General features: G+C 38.0%; 1 protein-coding gene across 17 annotated transcripts in view; it reads right to left on the reverse strand.

Moving 5' to 3' along the window:
- Positions 1–1,141: 1,141 nt before the first annotated feature.
- mark3a (MAP/microtubule affinity-regulating kinase 3a) overlaps positions 1,142–26,454 on the reverse strand; it is an 81,511-nt gene continuing 56,198 nt past the window's right edge. For 2 of the 17 annotated variants that reach the window (XM_083998792.1, XM_083998789.1), the window contains exons 11-18: positions 25,679–25,791; positions 25,397–25,544; positions 24,587–24,810; positions 23,129–23,232; positions 16,651–16,920; positions 13,280–13,306; positions 4,413–4,457; positions 1,142–2,029 (exon numbers count right to left, since the gene is read on the reverse strand). In XM_083998792.1, coding sequence (XP_083854918.1) covers positions 1,684–2,029; positions 4,413–4,457; positions 13,280–13,306; positions 16,651–16,920; positions 23,129–23,232; positions 24,587–24,810; positions 25,397–25,544; positions 25,679–25,791 — 1,277 coding nt within the window. In that variant the 3' untranslated portion in view covers positions 1,142–1,683. Of the gene's footprint in view, positions 2,030–4,412; positions 4,458–4,601; positions 7,280–13,279; positions 13,307–16,650; positions 16,924–23,128; positions 23,233–24,586; positions 24,811–25,396; positions 25,545–25,678; positions 25,792–26,454 lie in introns of those variants that run through there. The other 15 variants (XM_083998791.1, XM_083998781.1, XM_083998783.1 and 12 more) reach the window with 9 other exon arrangements.

Genomic DNA, 26,454 nt, shown 5'->3' on the forward strand with positions numbered 1-26,454 from the left:
GCTCTGCCACATTATGTAATAAAATTCTTGAACGCAATATGTAATAAACTTTGCCGCATTTGTAATAAGTTGTTACCTAATGCACCAAATTATCACAAAATGCGGGTATTGCATTTTTTTATGAAGGAAATGCAATAATTTGGTGCATTACGTAACAAGCGGCAAATTTTATTACATATTGCGTTCATGAATTTTATCCCAAAAAAGTGTCGGATTGTTACAAAATGCGTCTTTATTACATCGTGAGGTGAAAATGTATTACATTATTACGTAATGAAATGTTATTACATAATGTGGCGCTACAAGGTGTGTGAAGAAGTGTCTGGTGGACGGCTCTGTAGCAGGAAGTTTATTCAATTCAAAGCCTCTTCACAATAAAAGCACATATTACCTAAAGACACATGTTCCTTGTTATAACTGAAATATCTCCTATGTCGCCATTTGTATGAGTTTCTGAGACCTCGACATCCTCACTGTGATTTTCTTTTCCAAATGTATACAATCATTTACATGCAATGATCAGATAATCCACCAGGGGGCCTTCACTAGTTGGGACATCCAATATGGCCGCTCTCAGTCAGTGACCCAAATGTGTTTTCTCATGGATATTTTTGCCAATTTTGAAAAAGTTACGGTAAGAAAAACTTTAAAATTGTCACTGAAATTTCAATAGGAATAGTTACTGCATTGATGCAAAGTAAAACTACAAAATACTGTATTTCATAACTCATTTTATAGTAGAACCATGTTGAAAATGTATGTATCTAGGTATATAATTATCTATGCAAATTGTTGTTTTTTTTTAATTATATATATATTTTTATATATATATTTTTAATTATTTGTCAGAAGATCCAATAAAGGGTCCAATTTCAAAATTTTATAATTTTCTGACAATTATTTCATGGTTCATGCTTCACAGGGTTAAGAGTTTTGGTTGTATAGATGTGTAAAAAAAACAAAAATGTGCAACAAAACACAAAGTTATCCTCCCGGCATGTAGTGAAACACTTTGTTGTGTTTATTGAAGATTTATTTTTTTTACTTTGTTGAAATATTAGTGTATTTAAGAACCATAAACCATCTCAGTGTCATTTCACATCTTCTCTCTGAGTCCAGATATTTAAAAAAAAAAGAGATCAGCGTGAGACGGGACGTTCAAGTTGACAGACACTTTAATTGAGACATGAGTGACCCTCAGTAACCATGTGGGCATTTACACGGACTCCCCCGTCATCCCTACGTTTTAACGAAATACAAAAGAAAAAAAAAAACGAAACAAGAAAAACAAAAAAAACAAAATGAGTATTGCAGTGAAGCTGTGTTGTAAAGTAAGATACATTATTTACACTGAAAACAAAATGCTACTTAATTTTTTTCTTTTTCCAGGAGAGAAAAAAAAGAAATAAATAAGACTAGAAATGCTTTTTTTGTCCACATTCACAGCATGACAAATCATATTCAACTCATTTATGTCGACCCCGTGTGGCCAGAATAGACTGAGATATTAGTAGGTAATTCAGTGATTATTGCCAAAAGCCTTAATCTATACATTATAATATTCAATACATACTCTGTATTTTGTTTTTTTAAAAAAGGAGACATTTTGGAAACTGCTACTTGGATGATTGTACAGCTTAAATACTTCTAGATATATATATGTATACTTTTAAACCCTTTTGTTCATAGCTTTAACTCGTTGGCAACTTTGGAAGCAATGTTTTTGAAAGCGATGGATGATCCGGATATCCTTTTGAACCTGACGCCGTTGAGCGAGAGGCGCGGCAGCTTGCAAACCTCCATCTCCCACTGGACCAGGTTCTCGGCTCGCCCGTCCCCGTGGACGCAAAGAAGCAGGAAACTCTCTTGCTGCTCGTAGTCGCAGTTGTTGGCGTCGAGCACCTTGCGAATCTCCCGCATGATATCGCAAGGCTCCATGGAGCTGGTGGTCCTCATACTCCAAGTGAATCTGAGGGAGCGGGGTTTACTGTCTTTATTTTCCCCTTTTTGATCCCCAGGTACATGGCGACTGTCGGGATAAAAGACACAGAAACAGTTTTAGTTTCAATGATTTTTTTTGCAGATGGAGGTTTGTGTAGCGCCACATTGTGTAATAACGCTGCATTATGTAATAAAGTAACACATTTTCACCTCATGATGTAATAAAGATGCATTTTTGTAATAATCTGCCACATTTTGTGATAAAATTCTTGAACGCAATATGTAAAAAACTTTGCAGCTTTTTGTAATAAGTTGTTACGTAATGCACCAAATTATTACAAAATGCGGGTATTGCATTTTTTATGAAGAAAATGCAATAATTTGGTGCAATACTATAACTTATAAATATGGACTTTTTCATTGTTACTATTTTTACTGTTAGGATCATGATTTCTGTTTGCTCAATCTCATCTCGTTGATCTTGTGCTCTGTATTTTTTAGTATGCTACTGTCATGATGTAGTGTCATGCACTTGGTTTTATCTTATACTGTTTTCAAAATGCGGGTATTGCATTTTTTATGAAGAAAATGCAATAATTTGGTGCAATACATAACTTATTACAAAAGCGGCATTTGAATCCGCTGTAGCTGACGATTTGGTAACTTGTAGGTAATACTTTTTTATGATGTATTCTGGTATTGGTAGGTAATACTTTTTATGATGTATTTTGGTATTTCTTAATGCTATGTATTAATTATATGATGCATTTCTATTTATTTATTATTATTATTTTATGTGTTCTACCTGGTGTGTTTATTGTGCTAACTGCTGCTGTACAATTGCCCCTTGGGGATATTAAAGCTCCTCAATCAATCAATCAAGTTTATTACATATTGCGTTCAAGAATTTTATCACAAAATGTGGCAGATTGTTACAAAATGCGTCGTCATTGCATCATGAGGTGAAAATGTATTACATTATTACGTAATGAAACGTTATTACGTAATGTGGCGCTACAAGGTGTGTGTAGAAGTGTCTGGTGGACGCAGAGACTCAGCAGCCACTTTGTTCCAACTTTTAATTCTTTGTTTCATTAAACAAAAACATCTGGTAGAGAAAGAAATTACGCTAAATTTGAAAAACCATTGAGTCTGTTTCCACCAGAAACACTCTCTAATCCCAGTTTGTAAATCACTACATTCACAGCACAGGGGCCGAGCTACGGAGGCTCAAAAGGGACAAAATGTAGTGTTGTTAAAAAATTAAAATGGAAAATAATAATTGATTTGATCATCTAATTGGTACTTTTAAACATTTTATTGTATCAAATTTTCTGTTTATTCCATTTTAATAATTTAACTTCAAATACTTTATTTTTTCCTGTCGTGTGTTGCGACTACATTTTGTGAGTTTCTCGACTCTAAGCTTCTGCTCTTCTGTAAGAAATAAATACGCAGCTGCCTCTGAAGAAAACTAGACGGTCGTTTAATTACTTTGTTTCTTTAATCCTCAAAGACGACAACTTTTATTTGTCTAAATTTATATTTTTATTTATATCCAGGTTGCTGGAAATGAGCCTGCACACATTATTCAATTGGAAAAATAAAATATAAATACATATAATAAAGAAGAATGAGAAACTATAAGAAAAATAGAAAATATAAATAAAAATTTTAGTCTTTCTTAATAATTCAAAATATATAAATATTTACGGTTCTGCTTGAAAAAAAAAAGACAAGAATTAATTAATTTAATGAAATCACTTATAGATTAACCAATTGATGATTCAATTCAAGAATATTTTCATGTAAAATAATGTTTTTCTTTATAATTGGCTCATTATAACAGTCTAAATTGAAGAGAAAGGTTAAAATCTTTTTATGTTTGTTTGTTTGAAATATCTTTTATCCAGATGTTTCAGAGTCTTTGAGGATCTGGAGATATTTCATAACTTAAAAGAGTTTTTAAACGACCTTCTAGTGTTTGTAAAGATTGATGTGTATTTTTTTTTTTTTTTGCAGAAGTTGAACTATGCGACTGTGAATGTAGTGAAACTGGGCTCGGACACATCCATGCTTGATTAATAATGTTTTTTTTTTGTTTGGGTATTATTATCAAGAGCATTGTCAAAGAATAAAAAACATGCCATGCTAACAGAGTAGCACACGGGTAACAGGGCCATGCAAAACGTTATTATTATTATTATATAAAAAAAAAGAAGGCGAAGCTGAAAATGCAACACACATGTTTCCAAATTTTGTCTGAAACATCCCAGGAAGACAAAGCAGAGCGAGGGGGGTTCCTAAGCAACGAGGAGGGAGTAGGTACGGCAACAGACTGAGGACAAACTGAAGCCTACATTTATTTAATAAAAAAAAAGAAAAAAAGAAAAGTGGACCAACATAATAACTGAGGCGGGGGGCGGGGCAAAGGGAGGTGGGTGGGGGGCAAATGGGGTAGTTAACCTCACCTTGAGCCCTCAAGTCGCCCGTTTCTCTCAAACTCGGTTGAGACTCTGAGGCGCATGAGAAGAAGAAGACCGGACAGGGAGGACGAGGAGGGGGGGAAAAAAGAAGAACAAAAATATAAAAAGAGATGTGGATTGTGCTCGACAAACAACTTCAAGATCATTTCCAGTGATTTTTTTTGTTTTGTTTAAAAAAAAAGAGAGAGAAAATGTGACGTGTAGTAATAGGAAGAAGGAGGAGGAGGAGGAGGAGGAGGTGAAACGACGACGACGAAGAGGAGGAAGAGCCACCACCGCAAAACAAAGATAAAAAACACCAAGACATGGAAGGTTTTAAAACTTCCATTAAGATCAGTGAAGAGTCATGAGACAGAGAAATAAAGAGTGACAGTGATCCCAAACTGAAACCAACAGCAGCAGACAGACAGACAGAAAGAAAGAAAGAAGAACAACCAAACAACCAAAACAACCCCCACGGAGACTGAAGAGAAAGAAAAGAGTCGACGGGAAAAAGCTGCAGCAGAAACTAAAGGAACTGATGCAACGATGCAGCGCAAACGTCTCATTTTTACTTCATTTTTTAAAATCTATTTTATACTTTTCCCCCCGAGAAATTGTTTGAATTCAAAGTCCAAAACTTCTTCTTTTTATTCACTGTTTACTTCACTGTTACCTGATTTTAAAGCTGTGGGAGGGTGATATGTTTAAAATTAAACTTGTTTCTATCACAACATGAGAAATGTGAATAAAAAATCATTTTAAAAGATGACTTAAGAAACTGAAATCTGAACTTAAAGCTCTCAGCTGCATCTCGTGGTTTTCTTAGGATGAAGCTTGTAAAGAAAACTTAAAAATGAAAAGACTGAGGAAGAGAAATTACCTCATCTTAAAAAAATAAACATTAATATAGGGTTAGGTATACAATAATATTATGTAAACATTGTATTAATTCGTTATTTAAATAAACTGTAGAAACTTTTTTTAAAACTTAATCACTAAATGTTAAATTATTTTTGTCATTTTGCTTTGTTTTACTTTATTTCAAAGTCAGATTGTAAGAAACTTTCTTTGATTATCAATCTATATAGATACAAAAAAAAAGTAAAATATTGATACAATTACTTCCTGTCAACACTGGAAACTAAAAACTTAAAAAAACTAAAAAGCTACGACCATAATGTTCAGAAAAGTGACGACACAACGTTTTGTGTTCAGCCTGATGGGAAACGCTCCCCGCGACAGGAAACTGGCTGCGACTCGACCTTTACAAAATAAAACCAAATGTTTCGTCTGTGACTGAAGCGACTCAGCAAATTAAATTCTCTTCTTCTGTTTGTCTTAATTAAAACTGATCAACAAGGGGAAGAGACGAGGGAACGTCGGCCGAGAGTTCACTTCACAATCGTCAACACGACGTTAAATCCATCGGTTCAGTCTGAAAAATGACGTTGATTCAGCTTCATTTAAACCTGCTCTGAGCGCTGGATTAACTGGAGATGAATGAAAATATAATAAACATCTCCAACGAACAAAGCTTTAGGACTTAAAGTCGACAGGATAAATAATTATCCGAAATTAGCAGCATCAACCGACTCAGAGATCTGTAGCATTAAATATCAGAGCTGCAAGAAACATCATCACATTGTCACATCGATTTTCAGTTTCATTTTCAAAAAAATAAAAATAAAATGAACGTCATGATGTGATGTTTGTTGGTCTTGTACCAAACCAACTTGTCCTTTTAAATCTTGAGAATATGATTTGCTGTCCAGGGCGTCTCTATAGCAACACGACATCCAACAACACTGGGACACATTTTTACCCTTTATTTAAAGGGGACATATTATGCTAATTTCTGCTTCTTGACATGGTACCTTGATGTCTAAAATTAAAGTTAGTAACATGCTTTGGTCAGAAAAAACAAAAGATTGAGCACAGCTGGGTTCTCTACACACCAGTTTCACAGCCCTGCTCTAAACAGTCTAAACCATGGGAGCGAGGGCTTGAATATTCACATCACCCGGCTTGTGATGTAATAAGCCGGGTGAAATTAAAAACGGCTTGTTAAGAGACACATTTTCTGACTATGGCAGTTTACAAAATGTTGAAATAGTTGTCAAAACGTTACGTTTAATGGGTGAGGAGGCACTCCGGATACGCAAATACACATACTAAAACAATGAAAAAGTGAGTTTTGCATAGTATGTCCCCTTTAAAAAATTGTGCAGCTCAAAAAAACTATCTGCATATTGGATGAAGTGTAACTGTGCAGCTCTATATTTATCTGGTTTATGCGTCAATGTGATGAAGCATCGTCTTTTGTTTTAACCTCGTCACGACTATTTTCCTTTCTCCTGCCGAGACAGATGTTTTTTTTTTTTTGTGAACTTGTGATAAAGTGAAGTAGAAAAACAGGATATTTATCCGTCGGGTAAAGTTTTCCTCTAACGTGCTCTGAAGTCTGAATCACCACAGACAAGGTGAACGAGGAGTGATTAGATTAAAAAAAAAAAAAAAGAAAAAGAGAGGGATAAATTAAAGGCTGTCTTTGCTCTCGGAGAAACAGGAAAAACAGGACGGGTGGAGGAGGAAGTGACTCCGAAACTCCCCAGACTTTGACAAACAGGAGGACGAGTGAACAGTGAACAGGACTGACAGCTGGTCCCGGGTCAGTCAGAGAGAGGCTGTGAAAACCACAAGGCCGAGGCGGGTGAGGGAGGGAGAAAGAGTGATAGATAGGTAGAGAGATAGATAGAAATAGAAAGAGAGAAAGAGAAGGGGGGGTGAGTGTCCCTCCACATAACTGAGATGGAGGCCCTTACTCTAGATCTTCATCTTCCTACAACTCTCTATATCTTCCGCTCCTGAATCTGAAAGAAAAAACGAGGGGGGAATCTGAGGAGACGGCAAAGCGAATTTCTTTTCTTTTTTCTTTTTTTCTTTTCAATGGACACATGACAAGAAACAAGAAAAAAAAACAAAAAACAAGAAAAAGAAAAAGGAAGAAAGAGGGAAAGAATATCTGAATGTATGACATGATGACTAGGGGTGGGAGAAAAAATCGATTCACATAAATATCGCGATATCTTTTTTGGACGATTTTTTAAAATATTGTGCAATGTGCATTTGTTAGGCTTTTTTACATACAGAGAGTACATGTTTTGAAAAGGGTTTAAGTTCACTTTATAATGGAGTATGTTAATTTATAGGCTCCTACAGTATTTGTGTGCAGATAAATGTTAAAAATGCTAAAGACTAAAAATCGAGAGAATCGGCAAAATATCGTAGAATCGCAATTTAAATCGAATCACCAATCGAATCAAAGCATATAATGACGACAGAGAGACAGGCCTGAAAAAAGAAGGAAAAAAAAAACATGGAAGGATGACGAGAAGGAAGGAAGCAAGGAAGGAAGGAAGGAAGGAAGGAAGGAAGGAAGGAAGGAAGGAGAGGCTGATAGAGGGCAGAAGACTTACTAAGGGTCTTTCCTCCCTGGGTGGAAGGGACGACAGGCCCTGTTTTGGCCATCTGCCGTTTGGCCGGGTCAATACTGACCCTACGGGCGGAGAGGAAGAGCAGCAAGACGTCAAAGGTTAAAGGACACAGGAAGGTTAAGGAAGACAAAAAACACACAAACTGTGAGGAGAGAAGAGGAGGAGGAGGTGGAGAAGGAGGTGGGAGCGAGACGTGACGTGAATGAACCTAAAAACGTCCTGAAGAGGAGGAAAAACATAAAAAACTCCCAAAAAAAGACGAAGAGAGGAGAGATCTTTAAATGTACGGAGGCTCAAAGCTGACAAAATGTAGAAAAATGTTTCCAGACATGTTAAGAATAAATAAATAAATGAATAAAAAACTGAACACATGAATGAATAATATTAAATAACTGCAACAAAAGAACATGAAGCTTTATACTTTTCTTCTCACCACCAATCAGTTGAATCAAGTCGACCTGAAGGTGGCACTACGTTATTTATGTTTCTTTGAATATTCAAACAAGAAAAGCAAATGCAATACAGAAAAACTATGATAATAAGACATTTGATAACTTATTTTTAATACATTATGTTTTTACGCATTTTAGGTAGCTATTTTGTTTGGTGTTACTGTGATTTGTGTTTTGTCTTGTGATTGTTATGTATTTTCCCTTAGCTGCTGCTTATGACATTTTAAATTTCCCCTTGGGATTAAATAAAGCTATCTATCTATCTATCTATCTATCTATCTATCTATCTATCTATCTATCTATCTATCTATCTATCTATCTATCTAATTCTAAAAGGAGTAGGAAGAACAAACATTTTTTTTTTGAATGTGATTAGTTATTAATCATTACATTGTATAATGTATATTTTAAATGTTGCATGTCCCTTGTATCAAATGTAAAATATCAATTATTTACAGTATTATTGTCATCATTATTATGATTAACACTAATGGGGAACATATCTGTGCTTTGAACACTTTTTTCTGCTTTAAAACTAAACAATTTATTGTTTTAATAACTAAAACTAATGGGAAAATAAAGATGCATAAAAATAAAATGAACCAAATAAATGACATGTATTTCAGGTTATATTATGTAAACTGACTGAAGGTTAGAGGAGAAGTGTAAAGCTTCATGTTTCTTTTTAATTTTCCATTTCCTTTGTTTCTTCAACAATATTATTTATGATGTATCCAGATTTATTCATTTATTTTCCTTTGACGTGTCTGAAAACTCTGTCCCACGTTTTGTCGGCTTCACGACTCCGTAGACATGACGACAAACACAAAACCAGAGTGAGGTGGTGAGTGATGGGAGTGATGGGAAGACCGTGATGACACAAGGAAGAGGAGGAGGAAGAGGAAGAGGAGGATGATGATGATGCCAGAGGAAGAAAACTGTTCACACATCAGCCACCAGAGGGCGCCGCCACCGAGCCTCGATACGGCAACCCGCGAGGGCCACAAAGCTCAGAGAGGTTTCATTCACCTCTAAACCCCTCAACTCCACTCAAACTGACCTGACTCCACAGGAAAACACAACTTTTTTACACGATACATGTTTCTGAAAATGACTTTTAGTCTGGAATTATTTTTTTCCCCCCCAGATAGAAAAAAAGACAGAAATATTTTCCACAACAACCAAGAGACTTCGTTAAAAGACGATGAGATGATGTCGACTTTATAAAAACGACTCTATTGGCCCAAATATAAGACGATAAAAGATGAACTTTGTTGCCTTTACAGCCTCCATTTGTGGGTTAAAAGTTAAACGTGAAACATTTCAGTCTCTTAAAATATACTTTAGCTTATTTTTACCTGAAAATTACTTTAACTTAATGCTCATATTTTTCATTCAAAAGTAAAACTGAGTGTACGTAAATGCTGACGGTCACAGCAGCACATGTTAATATTACATAACATCCATTTAGCATTTATTTTTTTTAGGGTTTCTGGATAATTTAAACAATTGTAATAAAAATATATAATAAAATAAAGGTAAAAAATAAACATATCAGAGTTCTGCATGTTATTATAATACATCATCTTACATCAGGGCCAATGTGGGTGTTAAAATACGTTAAGCTGCAATTTAAAAAAATATATATTTTAAAAGATTTCAGAATTTACTTTTTTGTTTTGAGAAATTAAATCCAATTTATTCATTAATATTATTTTCTTTATCCAAGACTGTTTTGTAAAAGATTAATATGATGATATTGTTTTATATAACTTAAAGTATTTATGGTGATTTATCGGTCACATGACTGATCAATGGACTTAATAAAAGGAAACTGGAAACGACCTCCATAACTACGACTTTCACCAAAAAGACAACGAAACGACAGAAACGGGACAAAAGTGTCGACCGGACGATTGTTTAAAAAGTACAGAAAGATACAGCAAAAGCACGAAAACGAAACACAACGAACAAACTACTGGATAAACCAACCAAGACGACAAATCTACACAACAGCCTGGATTTACAAAAAAAGAAGAAAAAAACCCCAAAAACCCACACAAATCACTTATTTCGTTTTTTTTTTTTTTTTATAGCTCTTTGTGGCTCAGGCGTTTTCTCCTTGGTCTCAGCAGGAGAAAACACTTCTGAGCCGGAGAGAGTTACAAAAAAATAATAAAAAATTAAATGAATAAAAAAAAAAAGAAGAAAAATCTGTTTCATGGTGAATAATGTAGCATAAAAAACGTTTAAAAGCTCCATCTGAAAAATGAGCAGCTTCAACAGCAAAGAGAGAAAGAGGAAGAGGAAGAGAAAGAGAGAGTTCAGTCGTTAACAACCGAGAAAAAACAAACTACAATCAATGGCGGCTGGAGGAGGAAGAGGAGGAAGAGGAGGAGGAAGAAGAAGATGAAGAAGCGACCCCCCCCCTCCCCATTGCATGCACATGGCGATTGATTAGTGGCAAGCTGCTCTGTCGTTGCTGCTGGTTAATCGACTGATTGGTCGATGAGTCCGGTCTCGTCCAATCAGCCTTTAGCCACTCAGACCAACCACAGCCACGGTGAGTGCGTTCACACACACACACACACACACGGTTCAAAACACACATTAAAACCTGATTAATGTAAAAAAAAAAAAAAAAAATCTGAATCTGTTTTATCACAACATCTAAAACCATCACAGAGTTTTTCTTTTTTATTGACCTTTGTTAAAGGAAAAGTCTGACGTTTTTGGGGAAAAAATTCCCGTATTTGTCTTTTAAAAGAGGAGCCAGCGTTAGCGTAGCTTAGCATAAAGACTGGAAACAGGGGGAAACTGCTAGCCTGGTCGACGAAGCTGCTAATTAGCATGTTGCATGTGATTAGTTTGGTCCAGAGTGTAGCTACGGTGGCCCTGAGGGGACAATGCACTGCAATAATGTGTTTCTGTGGGGCTTTTCAAATTAAAAGCACTGGAGGTATTGTTATACATTTAGTATAATATTAGTGCATAATTATCAAGTAAACTGAGACAACACTAATTCCTTCTAATGCCTCATTTATCACTGTTTTTCATTAATGTTTTTTTAAAGACATTAGCATTAAGAAGCATATCTGTTGCTTTAGGGTTCTTTTTACAGGGAAAAAAAGTGTGATTAATTTGCAATTAAGCGTGGTTAACTATGTGATTAAAAATTGTGATTAAACATTTAAATTCTCTGAAAGCCTTAGTTCAAAAAAATAAAATATTATGATAAATATATTATAATAGATCTACACAAGTTCATCCAGGGCAGGTTCGTCTATTTTTTTTAACATCCTCTGGAAACACTCGTTGTGTTGTGCTCTGAGTATCTGCAGCACATGTTGTTAAATTAAAGAGGATGTTTCCTGAGTTTGTTTGTTTGTGTTTCGTCTGTTTGCAGGATCGTCCCCGGCAACGCTGGCACCAGAGATCAGATTTGTCATCGGTGCTTCCTGCTCTGCGAGCCCGATTCAATTCATCTTCTTAATGACTCATTCACCAGCTAAAAACTCAAACACAAAGAGCTGGATGACGATCCTGGATGGATGGTTACATGCATGGAGTCACATGCTATCGCCTATATTTATAATTAAAAGTCTGTTTTTGTTGATAATATTAGATAATAATAATAAAATTCACGGTTAGAGGATGAATGTCCGCCAATATGACTTACATGTGCATCTCAATAAATTAGAACAACATGGAAAAGTCAATTTCCAGCAGTTTAAGACTGAGTATTGAGTGCATATAGATGAACACTTTTCAGAAGGCCAACATTTCCATATTAAAAATCCTTTTTTAAATTGGTCTTTTGTATAATATAATATAATATAATATAACATAATATATGGATCTATACAATGTATTAGTTTCAGTTTTTTAATGAATTACTGACATAAATAAACTTTTTATTCTAATTCATTGGGATGAACCTGTATGTGTTTTCTTAAATCTGAATGTCTTACTTTTTAAGTTAGCGCTGAAGCAAGATGCAGCATTTCAACTTTTCTGTTACCTTTTTAACATTTCTACTGCTTTTCGCCTTAAAAAAAAAAGGCATTAATCTCTTAGCCTACAAGTTATTTGTTTCAGCTTCAGTGTCAGCCTTTATCAACTTGGCTTCAGCATTTTCTTCAGCTAATTCAGCATTTTGTTTCAGCTATGGCGTTCAGCTGCTTTCAGCATTCAAATGCATTTTCCTTCTTGGAAATGCTTTTTCTAGTTCATTGAGATGAACCTGTATGTGTTTTCTTAAATCTGAATGTCTTAAATGTTATACTTTTTAAGTTAGCGCTGAAGCAAGATGCAGGATTTCTACTTTTCTTCTACCTTTTTAACATTTCTACTGCTTTTCGCCTTTAAAAAAAAAAGGCATTAATCAGCTGCTTTCAGCATTCATATGCATTTTCCTTCTTGGAAATGCTTTTTCTAGTTCATTGAGATGCACCTGTATGTGTTTTATTTTTATTTTTTATTACAGTACACTTTTGACCTCTCAGGGCCACCGTATCAAAGTCAAGTTCGCAGCTTCTTCCTGTTTCAAGTCGAATACGAAGCTGAATGACGTCAAACTGTTCCTTTACTCCTAAAACTGGCAACTCCCACCAATAAACCACATCCTGTTAATATGGATTACTGGGCTAGAAATCACATTAATCTGATTATAACTAGTGTGTGTGTGCGTGTATGTGTGGGTTTGTGTGCGTGTATGTGTGTAAATGCACCCAGAGAGAGGTTTTTGTTCAGCTAAGCGATGTGTTAGTTCAGTGCCAGCAGCCCCAACAACGCGTCTGTAGAGTTTCAGAGGAAGTTTCTCAGTGACATTGTTTCTCGTTAATTTTTTTTTTTTCTTAATATTTGTATGTTTGAGTTTGTTTTTGTTTTGGCACAGAGCGGGAAGGCAGTACAAGGGTCCTACCTTTTGGTAAACCTGAATGACATGTTTCTACAACAGAATCAGACAAAGAAACAGTGAAAATGGTGAAGGAGAAGTGAGGAAGAGGGGAAGGGAGGAGGGGAGGAAGGGAGGAGGGAAGGGGAGGAGGAGGAGGCATGAGGAGTCTGAATGAGTGAACAAAAATGTGGCGATTGGAATCATCAACAGTGAAAAAGGGGGAAAAGATTCAGATTCAGTTGTTTTTTTTTTGTTTCCATTGATTATTATTAAAAAAAATGATTTCAATTCCTCATTTTGGGTCAGTCATTGCAGGAGTGAAGTCGCTGCCTGGCTGCAGCCGTCAGAGGAAACTAAACATGTCTCTTTTTCGTTTTATTTTTTATTTTTTTTATGTTTTTCTTATGTTAAATACAGTGAGAAATCCACCAGAGCTGGGAATCCCCACTGTGATAATGGGCACACAAACACACCGTGGCGGGTAAATTACACTAAATAGCCACATCATGATTCACAGCTGGAAGTGGTTTTTTCTTTAAGCTCGAGAGCCGCATGGAAACAGTGACACTGAAGTTTGTTTGGTCCAAACCAAAGAAGACGAAGAGGAAGAAGAGGAAGAGGAGGAAGAGGAGGAAGAAAAAAGGTTCATTCTGAATTTTGAGAAAACAAACGAAACCAGGAGGAAGAAACGTGAAGGTTTAAAAACAACAACATGGAAACTAAACTGACAACAGGTCACGACCCTCTGAGCCTGATGTGGTTTAATTCATCTGGAGGAGGAGGAGGAGGAGGAGGAGGGAGAGGAAGAGAGGAGGAAGGAGAGAAAAGAAGTAGGAGGAGAAAGAGATAAAAGAGGAAGAGAAGAGAAGAAAAGAAAAGAAAAAGGAGGAGGAGGAAGAGAAGGAGGCAGAGGAAGAGGAGAAGAAGAAAGAGGAGGAGGAGAAGGAGGAGGAATAGAAGAAGGAATAGGAGGAGAGGGAGGAGGAGATAAAGGAGGAAGAGAAGAGAAGAAAAGGGAGGAGGAGAAGGAGAAGGAGGAATAGAAGAAGGAATAGGAGGGAGAGAAGAAGAGGAGGAGATAAAAGAGGAGATAAAGGAGAAAGAGAAGAGAAGAAAAAGGAGGAGGAGGAAGAGAAGGAGGCAGAGGAAGAGGAGAAGAAAGGGGAGGAGGAGGAGAGGGAGGGGGTGATAAAAAAAGGAGAGGAAGGAGGAGGAGGAGAAAAAGAAGGAGGAGGAGGAGAAGGAGATAAAGGAGGAAGGGAAGAGAATAAAAAGGAGGAGGAGGAAGAGAAGGAGGAAGTGGAGATAAAAGAGGAGAGGAAGGAGGAAGAGAAGAAGAGGAGAACAAGGAGATAAAGGAGGAAGAGAAGAGAAGAAAAGGAGGAGAAGCAAGAGGAGGAGAAGGAGGAATAGAAGAAGGAAGAGACGGAGAGGGGGGAGGAGATAAAAAGGAGATAAGGGGGAAGAGAAGAAAAAGGAGGAGGAGAGGAAGGAAGGAGGAGGAAGAGGAGGAGAGGGAGGAGGAGGAGGAGGAGAAAGAACGAGATATAAGAGTGGAAGAGAAGAATGGTAGGAGGAAGAGGAGGAAGAGGAGGAGAGGAGAAAGGAAGAAAGAAAAGGAAGCAAAAGGAGGAGAAGAGAAACTTCATATTTCTCCATATTTGGACTCGAATATAAATCGACCTCTGAACGCACCGGATAAAAAAACATCAGTTTCTACTTTGATTCAGACCAAAAAAAAAAAAAGACACTGTAATTTTTATTTTTATTTTTAAAGAATAAATAAATAATAATAATTTCTACAACTCAAATGAACGACAGAACTTAAACGCACCACACGATCTGTGGCGTTCTAGACGGTGGTCACCAGTGTGTGTGTGTGTGTGTGTGACATCACGTCTCCGTGGCGACGGCCAGGCAGCGACAGATAAAACAGTTTCAAGACTCAAGAATAAAATCACATGGTTGAGGACAGTGAAGAGTTCCCCAGCATCAATCAATCAATCAATCAATCAATCAATCAATCAATCAATCAATCAATCAATCAATCATCCTGCCTGCTGATTGGTTTCTAACTGCCTCTCTGCACCTGAACGCATCGTCTACAAACAAACTGCCTAGTCGACGCAACACAACCTTAAAGGGATAGTTCACCCAAAATTGAAATTGCACTCATTAATATCTCCTCCCCCTCATGTGGACTAAGGGCTGGGAGAAGTTTCAGAGTCCTCCGTGGCTTCTCTGAGTTACAGGGGGTCTCGGCGTAGCAGTGCATGTCCATCTAACGGTTGTAAATGGATACCAACTGTCTTCGTTAAAACAAAAAGACACACCAAAAAACATCCAAATACCTCCATGCTGCTCGTATGTTCGGGGCTTCAACACAAGACAGACATTACATACGAGCAGCATGGAGGTATTTGGATGTTTTTTGGTGTGTCTTTTTGTTTTAACGAAGACAGTTGGTATCCATTTGCAACCGTCATATGGACACATGCACTGCTACGCCGAGACCCCCTCACTGCAAAAACTCAAGATCTTAGGGTTAGGGTTAAAACTTAAAATACTTAAAATAAGACTCATCATATTAAAAAGCAGCTTGTTTTACACACGTTTTCCTTCTTTCAAGCAGATTTTCACTTGAAATAAGTAGAAAAATCTGACAGTGGAGCAAGTTTTTCTTTCTTATTACAAGCACAAAAAACTTGCTTTCACTGGCAGATTTTTCTACTTATTTCAAGTGAAAATTAGTTTGAAACAAGTGAAAATTCGCTGTTACAAGCCCATACATCCCGTTTTCATTGTTTCATTGTTTTTTTTCCTCTTTTGTCTGTCTTTAGTTAGTCTGGTTTGTTTGTTTTTTTTCTCTTAAAAATATAAATATATGCAGGTTTTATTTATTTTAACATTACACAACTACAATATGGCAACAGCTATGTTTTGATATGCTGATGGTTTCCTTTCTTCTTGACAATAATTGTAAATCAAGAAATCAATACTAACTGTGTAATGTATTATGTGACGATAACAATAATAAAGAAAATTGAAAAAGAAACAAGTGAAAATGATCTAAAAACAAGTTCATTTTTAGGTGATGAGACTTATTTCTTGTCAAAATGTCTCATTTCCAGTCAAAACTAAATTTTCACTTAAGACTAATAAGACAAATATTCTTGGAAAGATTTTGAGTTTTTGCAGCGCTGTAACTCAGAGAAGCCACAGAGGACTCTGAAACTTCTCCCAGCCCTTAGTCCACATGAGGGTGAAAAGTAGATAATGAGTGCAATTTCAATTTTGGGTGAACTATACTATCCCTTTAAGCCCCGCCCCCTCCCTTCCTCCCTCCCTCGCTCCCGTGTGGCGTTTTTCCTCCCGAGCCCCGCCCCCTCGCCTACCTGCGGGTGAGTTTGGAGGTGAGTTTGGAGAACAGGTTGCTGGTTCCGCGGCTGCGGGTCTGCGACAGCGGCGTGGCGTCGTGGGAGTGCGTGGGCGAGGCCGGCGGCCCGTTGTACGTGGCCGTGCGGCGGTCCCTCAGCTGGCCGCCGTGGAAGGTGCTGCGGCTCGCCGTGCCGCGCGGGAAGCGCAGCCGGTCGGGCGTGGTGGCGTTGGCGATGCTGTGGGTCGACGCCACCGGGTTCCTCTGGCCGCCGGGCGACACCGCCACGCTGCTGCGGGAGGAGAAGAAGGAGAAGAAGAAAGAAGAAGAGCGAGGAGAAAGTCAGGGCGCTGTCTGTTTTTTTTTTTTTAAAGGGATAGTTCAACTTTTTTTTTTCGTGTCTCGCCTCACTCCTGAGTCCATGACCAGCAGATAGACACCATCCTTTCGACTGTGCGTGCAGTAACAAGGGAGATACGGGCAGAGCTAACGGCGCACCGCTAATTAGCTTAGCTCAAACACTGGAAGTGTATGGGTAGTGTTAGCCTGCCTCCTACCCGAGCCAAAATCAGCAGTCAGAAGCTGATTTCATTTTAGCTCTAAACTCTGTAAATATATCACTTTATCAACATTTCAAACATTTTAGGTGAGAAAGTAGCTGTTTAGATCAGCAGTGTGTCGTTAATTTGTCTAAATACCAGCTGTTTACAATTTTGTTCGGACGAATTCGGCGCTACTCAAGCTAGCCGTTGTGACCAACGCACTTCCGGTTACTTTCACAAAATAAAACACCCGTTGCCCTTTACATACAGAAAACCATGACGATAGAATTTGTGCTTTTACTTTCCTTGACACCATCCTTTCGACTGTGCGTGCAGTAACAAGGGAGATAGAGCCGTATCGCCGGTCATTAGCTTAGCTCAAACGCTGGAAGTGTATGGGTAGTGTTAGCCTGCCTCCACCTAAAGTCATCAGAGAAACTCTTCAGCAACTCTAAACGGAAACCGGCGGGCCGATCTTGGTCTCAGAGCTGACAAAACTCTCCGGTAAGGCATCTTGAGCGGTCAGATGCCGCTAACGGGACGAGATCGGTCAAAACGGAGGGTTCAAGCAAAGACGCTTTATTTTGGTTCAAGCTAGCTACATCGAGGGTAGGTTAGCTTCCTATTTCAAAGTAAAAGCACAAATTCTATCGTCATGGTTTTCTGTATGTAAAGGGCAACGGGTGTTTTATTTTGTGAAAGTAACCGGAAGTGCGTTGGTCACAACGGCTAGCTTGAGTAGCGCCGAATTCATCCGAACAAAATTGTAAACAGCTGGTATTTAGACAAATTAACGACACACTGCTGATCTAAACGGCTACTTTCTCGCCTAAAAATGTTTGAAAAAAAAAAAAAAAAAAATGTTTGAAATGTGGATAAAGTGATATATTTACAGCGTTTAGAGCTAAAATGAAATCAGCTTTGAAATCAGCTTTGAATTCAGTGTTTGAGCTAAGCTAATTACGGGCGATACGGCTCTATCTCCCTTGTTACTGCACGCACAGTCGAGAGGATGGTGTCTATCTGCTGGTCATGGACTCGGGAGTGAGGCAAGACACGTAAAAAAATAAATAAAAGTTGGCGTATCCCTTTAAGACTCAGACAGTTTCCCCACTGCAGACGTTTACTTCACTGAACCTGCGCCAGCGTGGGAAATTTAGACTCTCACTCACTCACTCGTCTTGTCAGATTCACAACAGGCAGAACCGGTAAACTACTGCAGTGGAAACGGCCGCGCGGCGTCTTCGCCACATTCTCCCTCCTCATCCTCAAGATGGCCGACACTTTAGTTATGGAGTTCCTAGTGATTGCTTATTTATTTATCTATTTATATATTTAAGCCTTTAATGACTCTGGCGTGTTAAAGATGTCCACAGGGCCTGAAATTAAATTAAATAAATGATAAATGTGTAAATCTCAGCAGCAGCTGGTGGATTGAGACGACCTTTAAGAATAATCAATCATTCTTATTATTGACGACAGAAATCTAATCAATATTTCTGATTTGCACTGAAAGTATTTCACAAATAAACAGGAAAAATAGCCTGAAATTAAAAGTGGATTTAATTTGTTTTTTCTCCAATAGATCCTTTTAAATTTATTCCGTAACATGTGATGCAAATTGTTTAATGATTGATTAAGATACTGTGTTAATAAAGTTTTTTTCTAATTAATTTCTTCTTTATGTAAAACTCAACTAAGAAAAATATAAACTCAAATCTTCTAATGATATCAATACTGAAGTCATGAAGCTTTAACTGAACATCATCCACTCGTTTCTTATCAATTTATATCAATGTTTTTTTTGCATCTGATTGTCTGTTTGGATTTTTTTTACTCTTTATCTTTACTGTTGTACTTTTGTGCTCGGACCTGAGTACAAATTTCGTTCCGTCACGTGCAACATGAAGTTGAATGACAATAAATTAAATCTTGAACCTTTCTGAATCTCAATAAACAAAACAAAAAACCCAGTGTTGATTTTTTCACTTGAGTTTGTTTGCCTCAAAACTTTCTGGGTCACTGAAAAAAAAGAAAAAGAAAGAAAAAATCTGAAAACTCAAGAAGCAGCAAAGGCTCCTTGAAGTTGCTACAGTGCAAACAGGAAGAGGAAGATTTCAAAATAAAAGCTTCTGAAGCGACATGTGGGAGGTCGTCAATTTGCATCAATTCACCAGCTACACACACACACACACACACACACACACACAGCTGCATCTCAATAAACTAGAACATCACGGAAAAGTCCATTTCCATTAGTTCAAGTCAAACAGCCCTAACAAATAGAAATGCCAACATTTCCATATTAAAAATGCTTTTTTTTCTTTAAAAATCGATCTTTTGTAATATTAAATTTTTTTGAGATACTAAACTTTAGATCTTCATTAAATCAGGGTTTCTGCAGGTTTCACCGACTCAAATTTAAGTCTTTTTAAGACCATTATGAATGAAATGTAAGACCTATATCACGCCAAACAAAGTCAGAGTCACAAAATTACCTGCAAAGTAAATTGGCTGCAATATATAAATTGTGCGTTGGGCTCGTTTGTCGTTGCAAATACATTCAATAAAGCACAATGAAGTGTTGCAGGAGCATTTTAAAAGGTAGAAAAGAAAATTAAGACCTGTCTAAGCAAATTTAAGACTTTTTAAGACTCCCTGCTTTCGGAAACCCTGTTAAATGTGAAGCCATTAGAGAAATTGAATAAATAAAGGTGTGTAATAATGGATTTACAGTATATAATGTGTAAGTTTCACTTTTTGAATTGAATTACTGACATAAAATACACTTTTCCATGATATTTATTCTCATTTATTGAGATGCACCTGTATATTATTCACACACTCACACAGAGAGAGAGAGAGATTTACCAGCTGTGGTTAATTAATTAATTAATTAATTAATTTCTGGGCCTGGACATGATGAAGCTCTGAGCGATGGGAGGAGTTTAGTTTTAGTTTAATAAGTTTATTTGTATCAGGGACAATGTACAAAATAACATTAGTCTCGAAATGAGACGAGATGCCTTGTACCGGATTTAGCTTACTAGCTACTTTCCATCCGTAGTCCCTGAGTGAGAGTCGTCGTGTCCCTGATCAGTTAAAGAGTCTAAACAGAGACAGACGATGGGGGGCTGAGGGGGAGAAGGGGGAGGAGAAGGGTGGCTGAGGGGGGGCAGTGGGGGAGGGGCATCGAGTCGCAGACGAACAGGTGAATATCCAGACGGAGAAGATCAGAGGTTCAGAGTTCATCCTCCTCCTCCTCATCGGAGAGAAGATGGAGGATGGAGGAGAGGCCGAGGGCGGAGCGGAGAGAGAGCAGCTGGTTACTGCAGAGTGGAGCCAGGTCCTCCAGGGTGTGTGTGTGTGTGTGTGTGTGTGTGTGTGTGTGTGTGTGTGTAGAGGGGGGTGATGATGATGATGGAGGAAAAATATCATCACACACTGATTTCATTTCACCTCAGATCGGTGTGTGTGTGTGTGTGTGGATTCATATTTTTCTCCCCCCGTGCCTCCACTCTCATCAGTGTCTGAAATACAAGTTCATCTCTGTTTGTTTGACCTGATCCCAATGAAACAAACTGAAATAAAACTTTATTAACAACATTTGTTCTTACATGAGTTATTCTGCTCTGGATTTTACCGATCAGTTGATTATTTTTGTTAGATTTTATTGTTTGTTTTTATCTTTTCTATTGCTTTTCTTCTTTTTTTTATCACTCTCACTGCTTTTATTTTCTCATCTTTTATTATCTTAAACACTTAATAGCACTGATCTCCAAACAGTGACTATCTATCTATCTATCTATCTATCTATCTATCTATCTATCTATCTATCTATCTATCTATCAATCAATCATTTAACTCTACATTATTTCAACTATTCATATTCATATATCAGGGTCCATTAATCCCTCTATTTCGACTTGTATGAAAGGTGATACATATCAATAAAGTTGGATTAATTGATCAATTGATGTTACTAAAAATCATCAAATTGACTCGAGAGTTGTAGTTCTACTTAAAATATTGCCTGATATTGTTAATAGTTAAAAGAAAATCTGATTTAAAGTGACTTTTGTGATTTTTTCCCCCTCCCCATCAAGGAAGGAAACTTGTTTTTACACTTTGCAAGTTTCAACACGGTCGAGTCATAAGGAAACACTAAACTACAATATTATTGTTATTTTAGCTCATTATGCTGCCTGAGCTCTGCAGACCTTGCAAAGTGTTGAAAGCATTTCCTTCCTTAATTATGATTTTTCTCTCTCACTTTTCTCTTGTTTTTTCCTACAAATATAACGTTAGAGACTTTGAATTTGAGTTTTAAAGGGATAGTTCAACATTTTGGCAAATTGGCCCATTGCCATAATCCCTATAGTCATAGCAGTAGGTTTGTTACCTTTAATTGTCGGTGCAAGCTGTTTTTAGAACGGTGGAGCAGAGCAGCGAGCCCTAAGGCTCATGGGATTTCTTGGTTTCCCTCATCAAACTCACAATCCAACAACTCCACAACGCTCTGGTGGACAAGTTGTGACCTGCACATTCACCACGCTATGAGATAATAACACAACGTTACCAGACAGAGTTGTTTTAGAGGGAAATGTAGAGACTGCTTGCTGAAAAAATTGCCCCGACGGGAACGTGCATTAGTGGTTTTGCATGAATTTCCCTCTAAAACAACTCTGTCTGGTAACGTTGTGTTATTATCTCATAGCGTGGTGAATGTGCAGGTCACAACTTGTCCACCAGAGCGTTGTGGAGTTGTTGGATTGTGTATTTGATGAGTTTGATGAGGGAAACCAACTAAATCCCATTAGCCTCCGTAGCGTAGCTCTGAGCAGCTCACGGCTCTGCTCCGCCGTTCTAAAAATAGCTTGCACTTGACAATTAAAGGTAACAAACCTACTGCTATGACTATAGAGATTATGGCAATGGGCCAATTTACCAAAATGTTGAACTATCCCTTTTTAAGGACAACGTAAACTAATGAAAACAAGTCGTTGTCGATGAACATTTCAGACACTTGGATGTGCACGGTCGTCACTGATCTCTGCAGGAAATGGCGTCCATGGTTTAGTCGTGGAGAGGGAGTGGGGGGGGAGTGAGAGATGTGTGGGTTAAAGCCAGGGGGCTCGAACAGGGGGCAGCAGACAGACTGGGGGGGTTTAGGTGGGGTTGGGTGGTGGCCCTGCTGTCTTACTTGGGCGAGCAGTAGTCCAGATCGTAGTAGGAGTGGGGCAGCGCGGCCCAGCCTGCCTGGCAAGCGTACAAAGGGCCGACGGTTTGATACCTCAGCCGCACCGAACTGGACGAGGCACCGAACACAGCGGCCGCAAAGGCAGAGGAGGAGGGGCTAGTGGCACAAGCCATCTCAGTCATGCTGGTCATGCCACAACGACGAGAACAAAAAGAAAAAAGAAGAAAAAAGAAGAAAAAAAAAAGAAAAGAAAAAAGAAAAGAAAAAAGAAAAGAAACGCCCCCGAAACCACAAACGAACAAACAAACGAACACAGGCAGAAATGAAAAAATAAAGATGATGAGAAAAAGGGAAGAAAATTCAAAGAAAGAAAGAAAGAAAGAAAAACAAAGGAGAGGAAATCTTCTCCTTCGTCTCTGGTGGATCCTGTCTGACTTTCTTTTAAAAACAATACATGAGAATCTGAATCTGAAACATCCAAACACTGTTATTATTATTATTATTAGTTTAAAACTAAGAGTTTAAAAGGCTGACGCTGAGCTTTTTCTATTGATTCATATTTTTTTACAAGTCGTGACTTCGACCGCGGCCGTGACCACAGGGAGGATTTCTGGAAAAATAAACACAACAACTGGCTTGGCTACAGCAGCAGGACCCAGAGAGAAACAGAAGAATCACAGACTCAACAATCATTAACAAAAAAACAAAAAAACAGAGAAAAGAGAGAAGAGAGAAGCTCCTCCTCCTCCTCTCACCTGTTCTCCTTCCCGTTGGGAATGACGGACAGACGGTCCGTGTTGTTCCTGTCGCTGCAGACGTACGTGTTCCTGCGGGTCATCCCGGCCGACGCAGTGTTATTCTGCAGAACGACAGGAAGAGGAAACTTATCAACTGATCAATACAATATACTGACAAACACTGATGGTTTCATGGTTAATGTTTGACACATGTATCCAAGACACTGAAATAATAATAATGTGGTTTTTATTTCCCCTTATGACTTTGTTAAAAGTGCCATTTATAAATAAAGTTGAGTATAATTGTATAATGTTTAAAGTCTTAATTATCATCAGTTTACAGGGATCCTACACATTAGAAATTTTAAAATTCCACACTTTTTTCCTAATTTCCAGTTAAATAAATCCAAATATTTGTGACATTTGACTAATTAGATGTGTATCATCTAAATAAATTATGCAATTAATCGTTTGTTTTCGTTATTCTGAATGTGTATGCCATTATGTCACCAACTAATTTCCAGGAGATTGTAGCTAATAGCGCATACAAAATAATTAACTCAAACCCAGATACATTTTCATACATTTTCATACAATAGTTTCTATTTTCCGTATTTTTCCAGACCTGGAAATTTATAAAATCTAATTCCATACTTGTGTAAGAACCATGAGTTCAGAACAAGTTTGGACCGTATCAACTAAAATTCAGTTTGTCTCCATAAATATTAATGATTTTAATCGTCTTTGTGAGTTAAACTTTATTTATTCAACATTTACAGTTTGCCTCATTGCACCCGTTCAATTCACACCAGGGATGTGTTCAAGTACTCGACTGTTGACGTTGTGTTTATCTACACTACACGTCTGCTCATTTTTATGTTTACATATTTACTTATTTAATTATCTATTTATTTATTCATTCATTCAATATAAACAGTCACAGACCTAATTTTCTTCCGGTGAAACTATATATATCATAACATATATAAATTGACTCATAAAAGTACTCATTCATAAGATAATGAGTGGTAGAAAAGTGCAATTGCTGAAAATGCTCTTTACTAGTTAACACACAAAGGAAACAGAGTTTATAACATGTGAACTATACTGATGTATAAATAAAGGACTGATAATAAAAATATCTTTAAATAGGCGAGAACGTGCAGATGACATACTCATAAACCCTTTATTCCTTTGAATTATTAAAACATTATACATACTTATCTATTTTTACTATTTATTTATCATTATTTTATTTTATTTTATTCTATTCCATTTACTGGTTTTATCTTATTTTTTTCCACTGCAACGGCAAATTGTTGAGTGTTTCCTCTGTGTTTTAATGTTTGTGTGTGTAAATGTCGTCTCTATTATTTTATATCATGTGAAGCTTCCTGTATAAAAAGTGCTCTACAAATAAAGTTTGATTGATAGATTGATTGATTGACTCCTCATGTGTCGTCTCGTTAAACTCACACTGGGGCCGGTGGTGGCGCCTTTCCTGCGGTCGGGGATGTCGGCCTTGTTGGGGTTGTTGGCGTTGCCCAGCAACGGGCTGGCGGGCGGAGCTCCGCCCCCGCGGCCCCCCGGGGTGCCGGGTTTACGCAGCTGCACGCCGCCCTCGTCCTTGGCGCTGTTCTCCGCCGTGGTCGTCTGACTCCGCTTGGGATGAGCCGTCCCCGGAGCCGCGTTCTGACCCACTACAGAGAGAAACAACGAGACGAGTCAGAGTCTCTGTTTGCACCTGAAGTGGATTTTTATTTTATCTTTTATTTTAGACGTTTGCAGGAAGAACGACTGTGACTCGACGTGACTCAGCTCTGAATCATCGGCACATTCAGGTATTTTTAAAATAAAGTGGACGACTCGACTCAGTTCACAGCGATAAAAATATCTGAGCTTCTCCACGTTTTAATATAAAAAACCTTGAAGCCACTTTTAAACCCCGACAGCGCACACACACACACACACACACACACACACACACACACACACACACACACACACACACACACACACACACACACACACACACACACACACACACACACACACACACACACACACACACACACACACACACACACACACACACACACACACACACACACACACACGAAATTATTCTGCACTGATTTTGATTAAAGTTATTTTGCAGTTACTGACGTTGAGAAACTGTGACGAACATTTTCTAATCGATAATAAAAGGAAACGTTTGTTTGCATGTGTCAATTAGCAGAAACATCTTGTTGTTTAACTGCAGTGTTGATATTTAGTCCTCCTCACCTTGCTCGCTGTAGCGTCGCTGCTTGTGGTTGGAGGAGACGCTGCGCTGGACTTTGAGGTGAGACGGCGACTGGCCGTTGAGCTCGCTGTTCGGCCGCGGCTTCGCCAGAGAGAGGTTGCTGCTGGTGGCGGAGTCAGTGGGCTCCAGCTGCAGGAGGAGGAGGAGGAGGAGAAATAAGAGAAGAGAACAAGTTAGAGTTAGAGTTAATAATAATAACATTATTCAAGAAGAACCAGTGAAACCGCTGGTCGGTGTCGGTGTCGTGTCGTGGAGCTCGGTACCTCTGAGGCCTTCCTCCCCAGCAGCAGGTAGGTGGCTGTGATCTCGTCGTACTTCATCTTGGCCAGAGAGTCCTGGATGTCGTCCAGGTTGTAGCCCATCCCCACCATCACATCTACACACACACACACACACACAAAAAACACACACAAGACTTTTAATTGGAGCCTGTACAATGTGCAAAACAAGTACTGAGGATATAAGGATATAAGGAGGCCTGATATAAAAGTATTGATAGGTAAAGTTACTATGGTGTAAAAAATATTGCAACGTTAAGTGACAATGATATAAATATAAGTATAAATAATATAAATACTACAACTGCAGGTGTGCATGAAACAAGCAATATTACCCGGGAGGGTGTGCCCTGACTGTCCACATACGGAAGGGAACAGCCTCGTTCTAAATGTCTTGTTGACCAATCAAATTGCTTGGTCAGAACTACTTGTTGTATAAATAAGAAAATTGTGATGTAAAGTGACCATTGATATAAAAATATTGCAAATCTCATATATCATTTTTTGGGGGGGGACAAAACACTTGAAGGCATCACTTCTGATTCAATTTATCTTAATTAATAGATTAAATTATTCGTCAGACATGATCAATAGATGTATAGATAATGACACAGCTTCACTGACTAAGAAAACACTGGAAGACAAGTGACCTCTGGGAAATAAAACCAACAGATTAGTCACAACAATAAAATACAAGAGAGTAAAATTATTGTTCACACACCATCCTGTTGGTGTGTGTGTTAATCAGACCCCTGTGTTCC

The sequence above is a fragment of the Trachurus trachurus genome (genome assembly GCF_905171665.1).
Source record: "Trachurus trachurus genome assembly, chromosome: 22".
In the NCBI taxonomy this organism is placed as follows: Eukaryota; Metazoa; Chordata; class Actinopteri; order Carangiformes; family Carangidae; genus Trachurus; species Trachurus trachurus.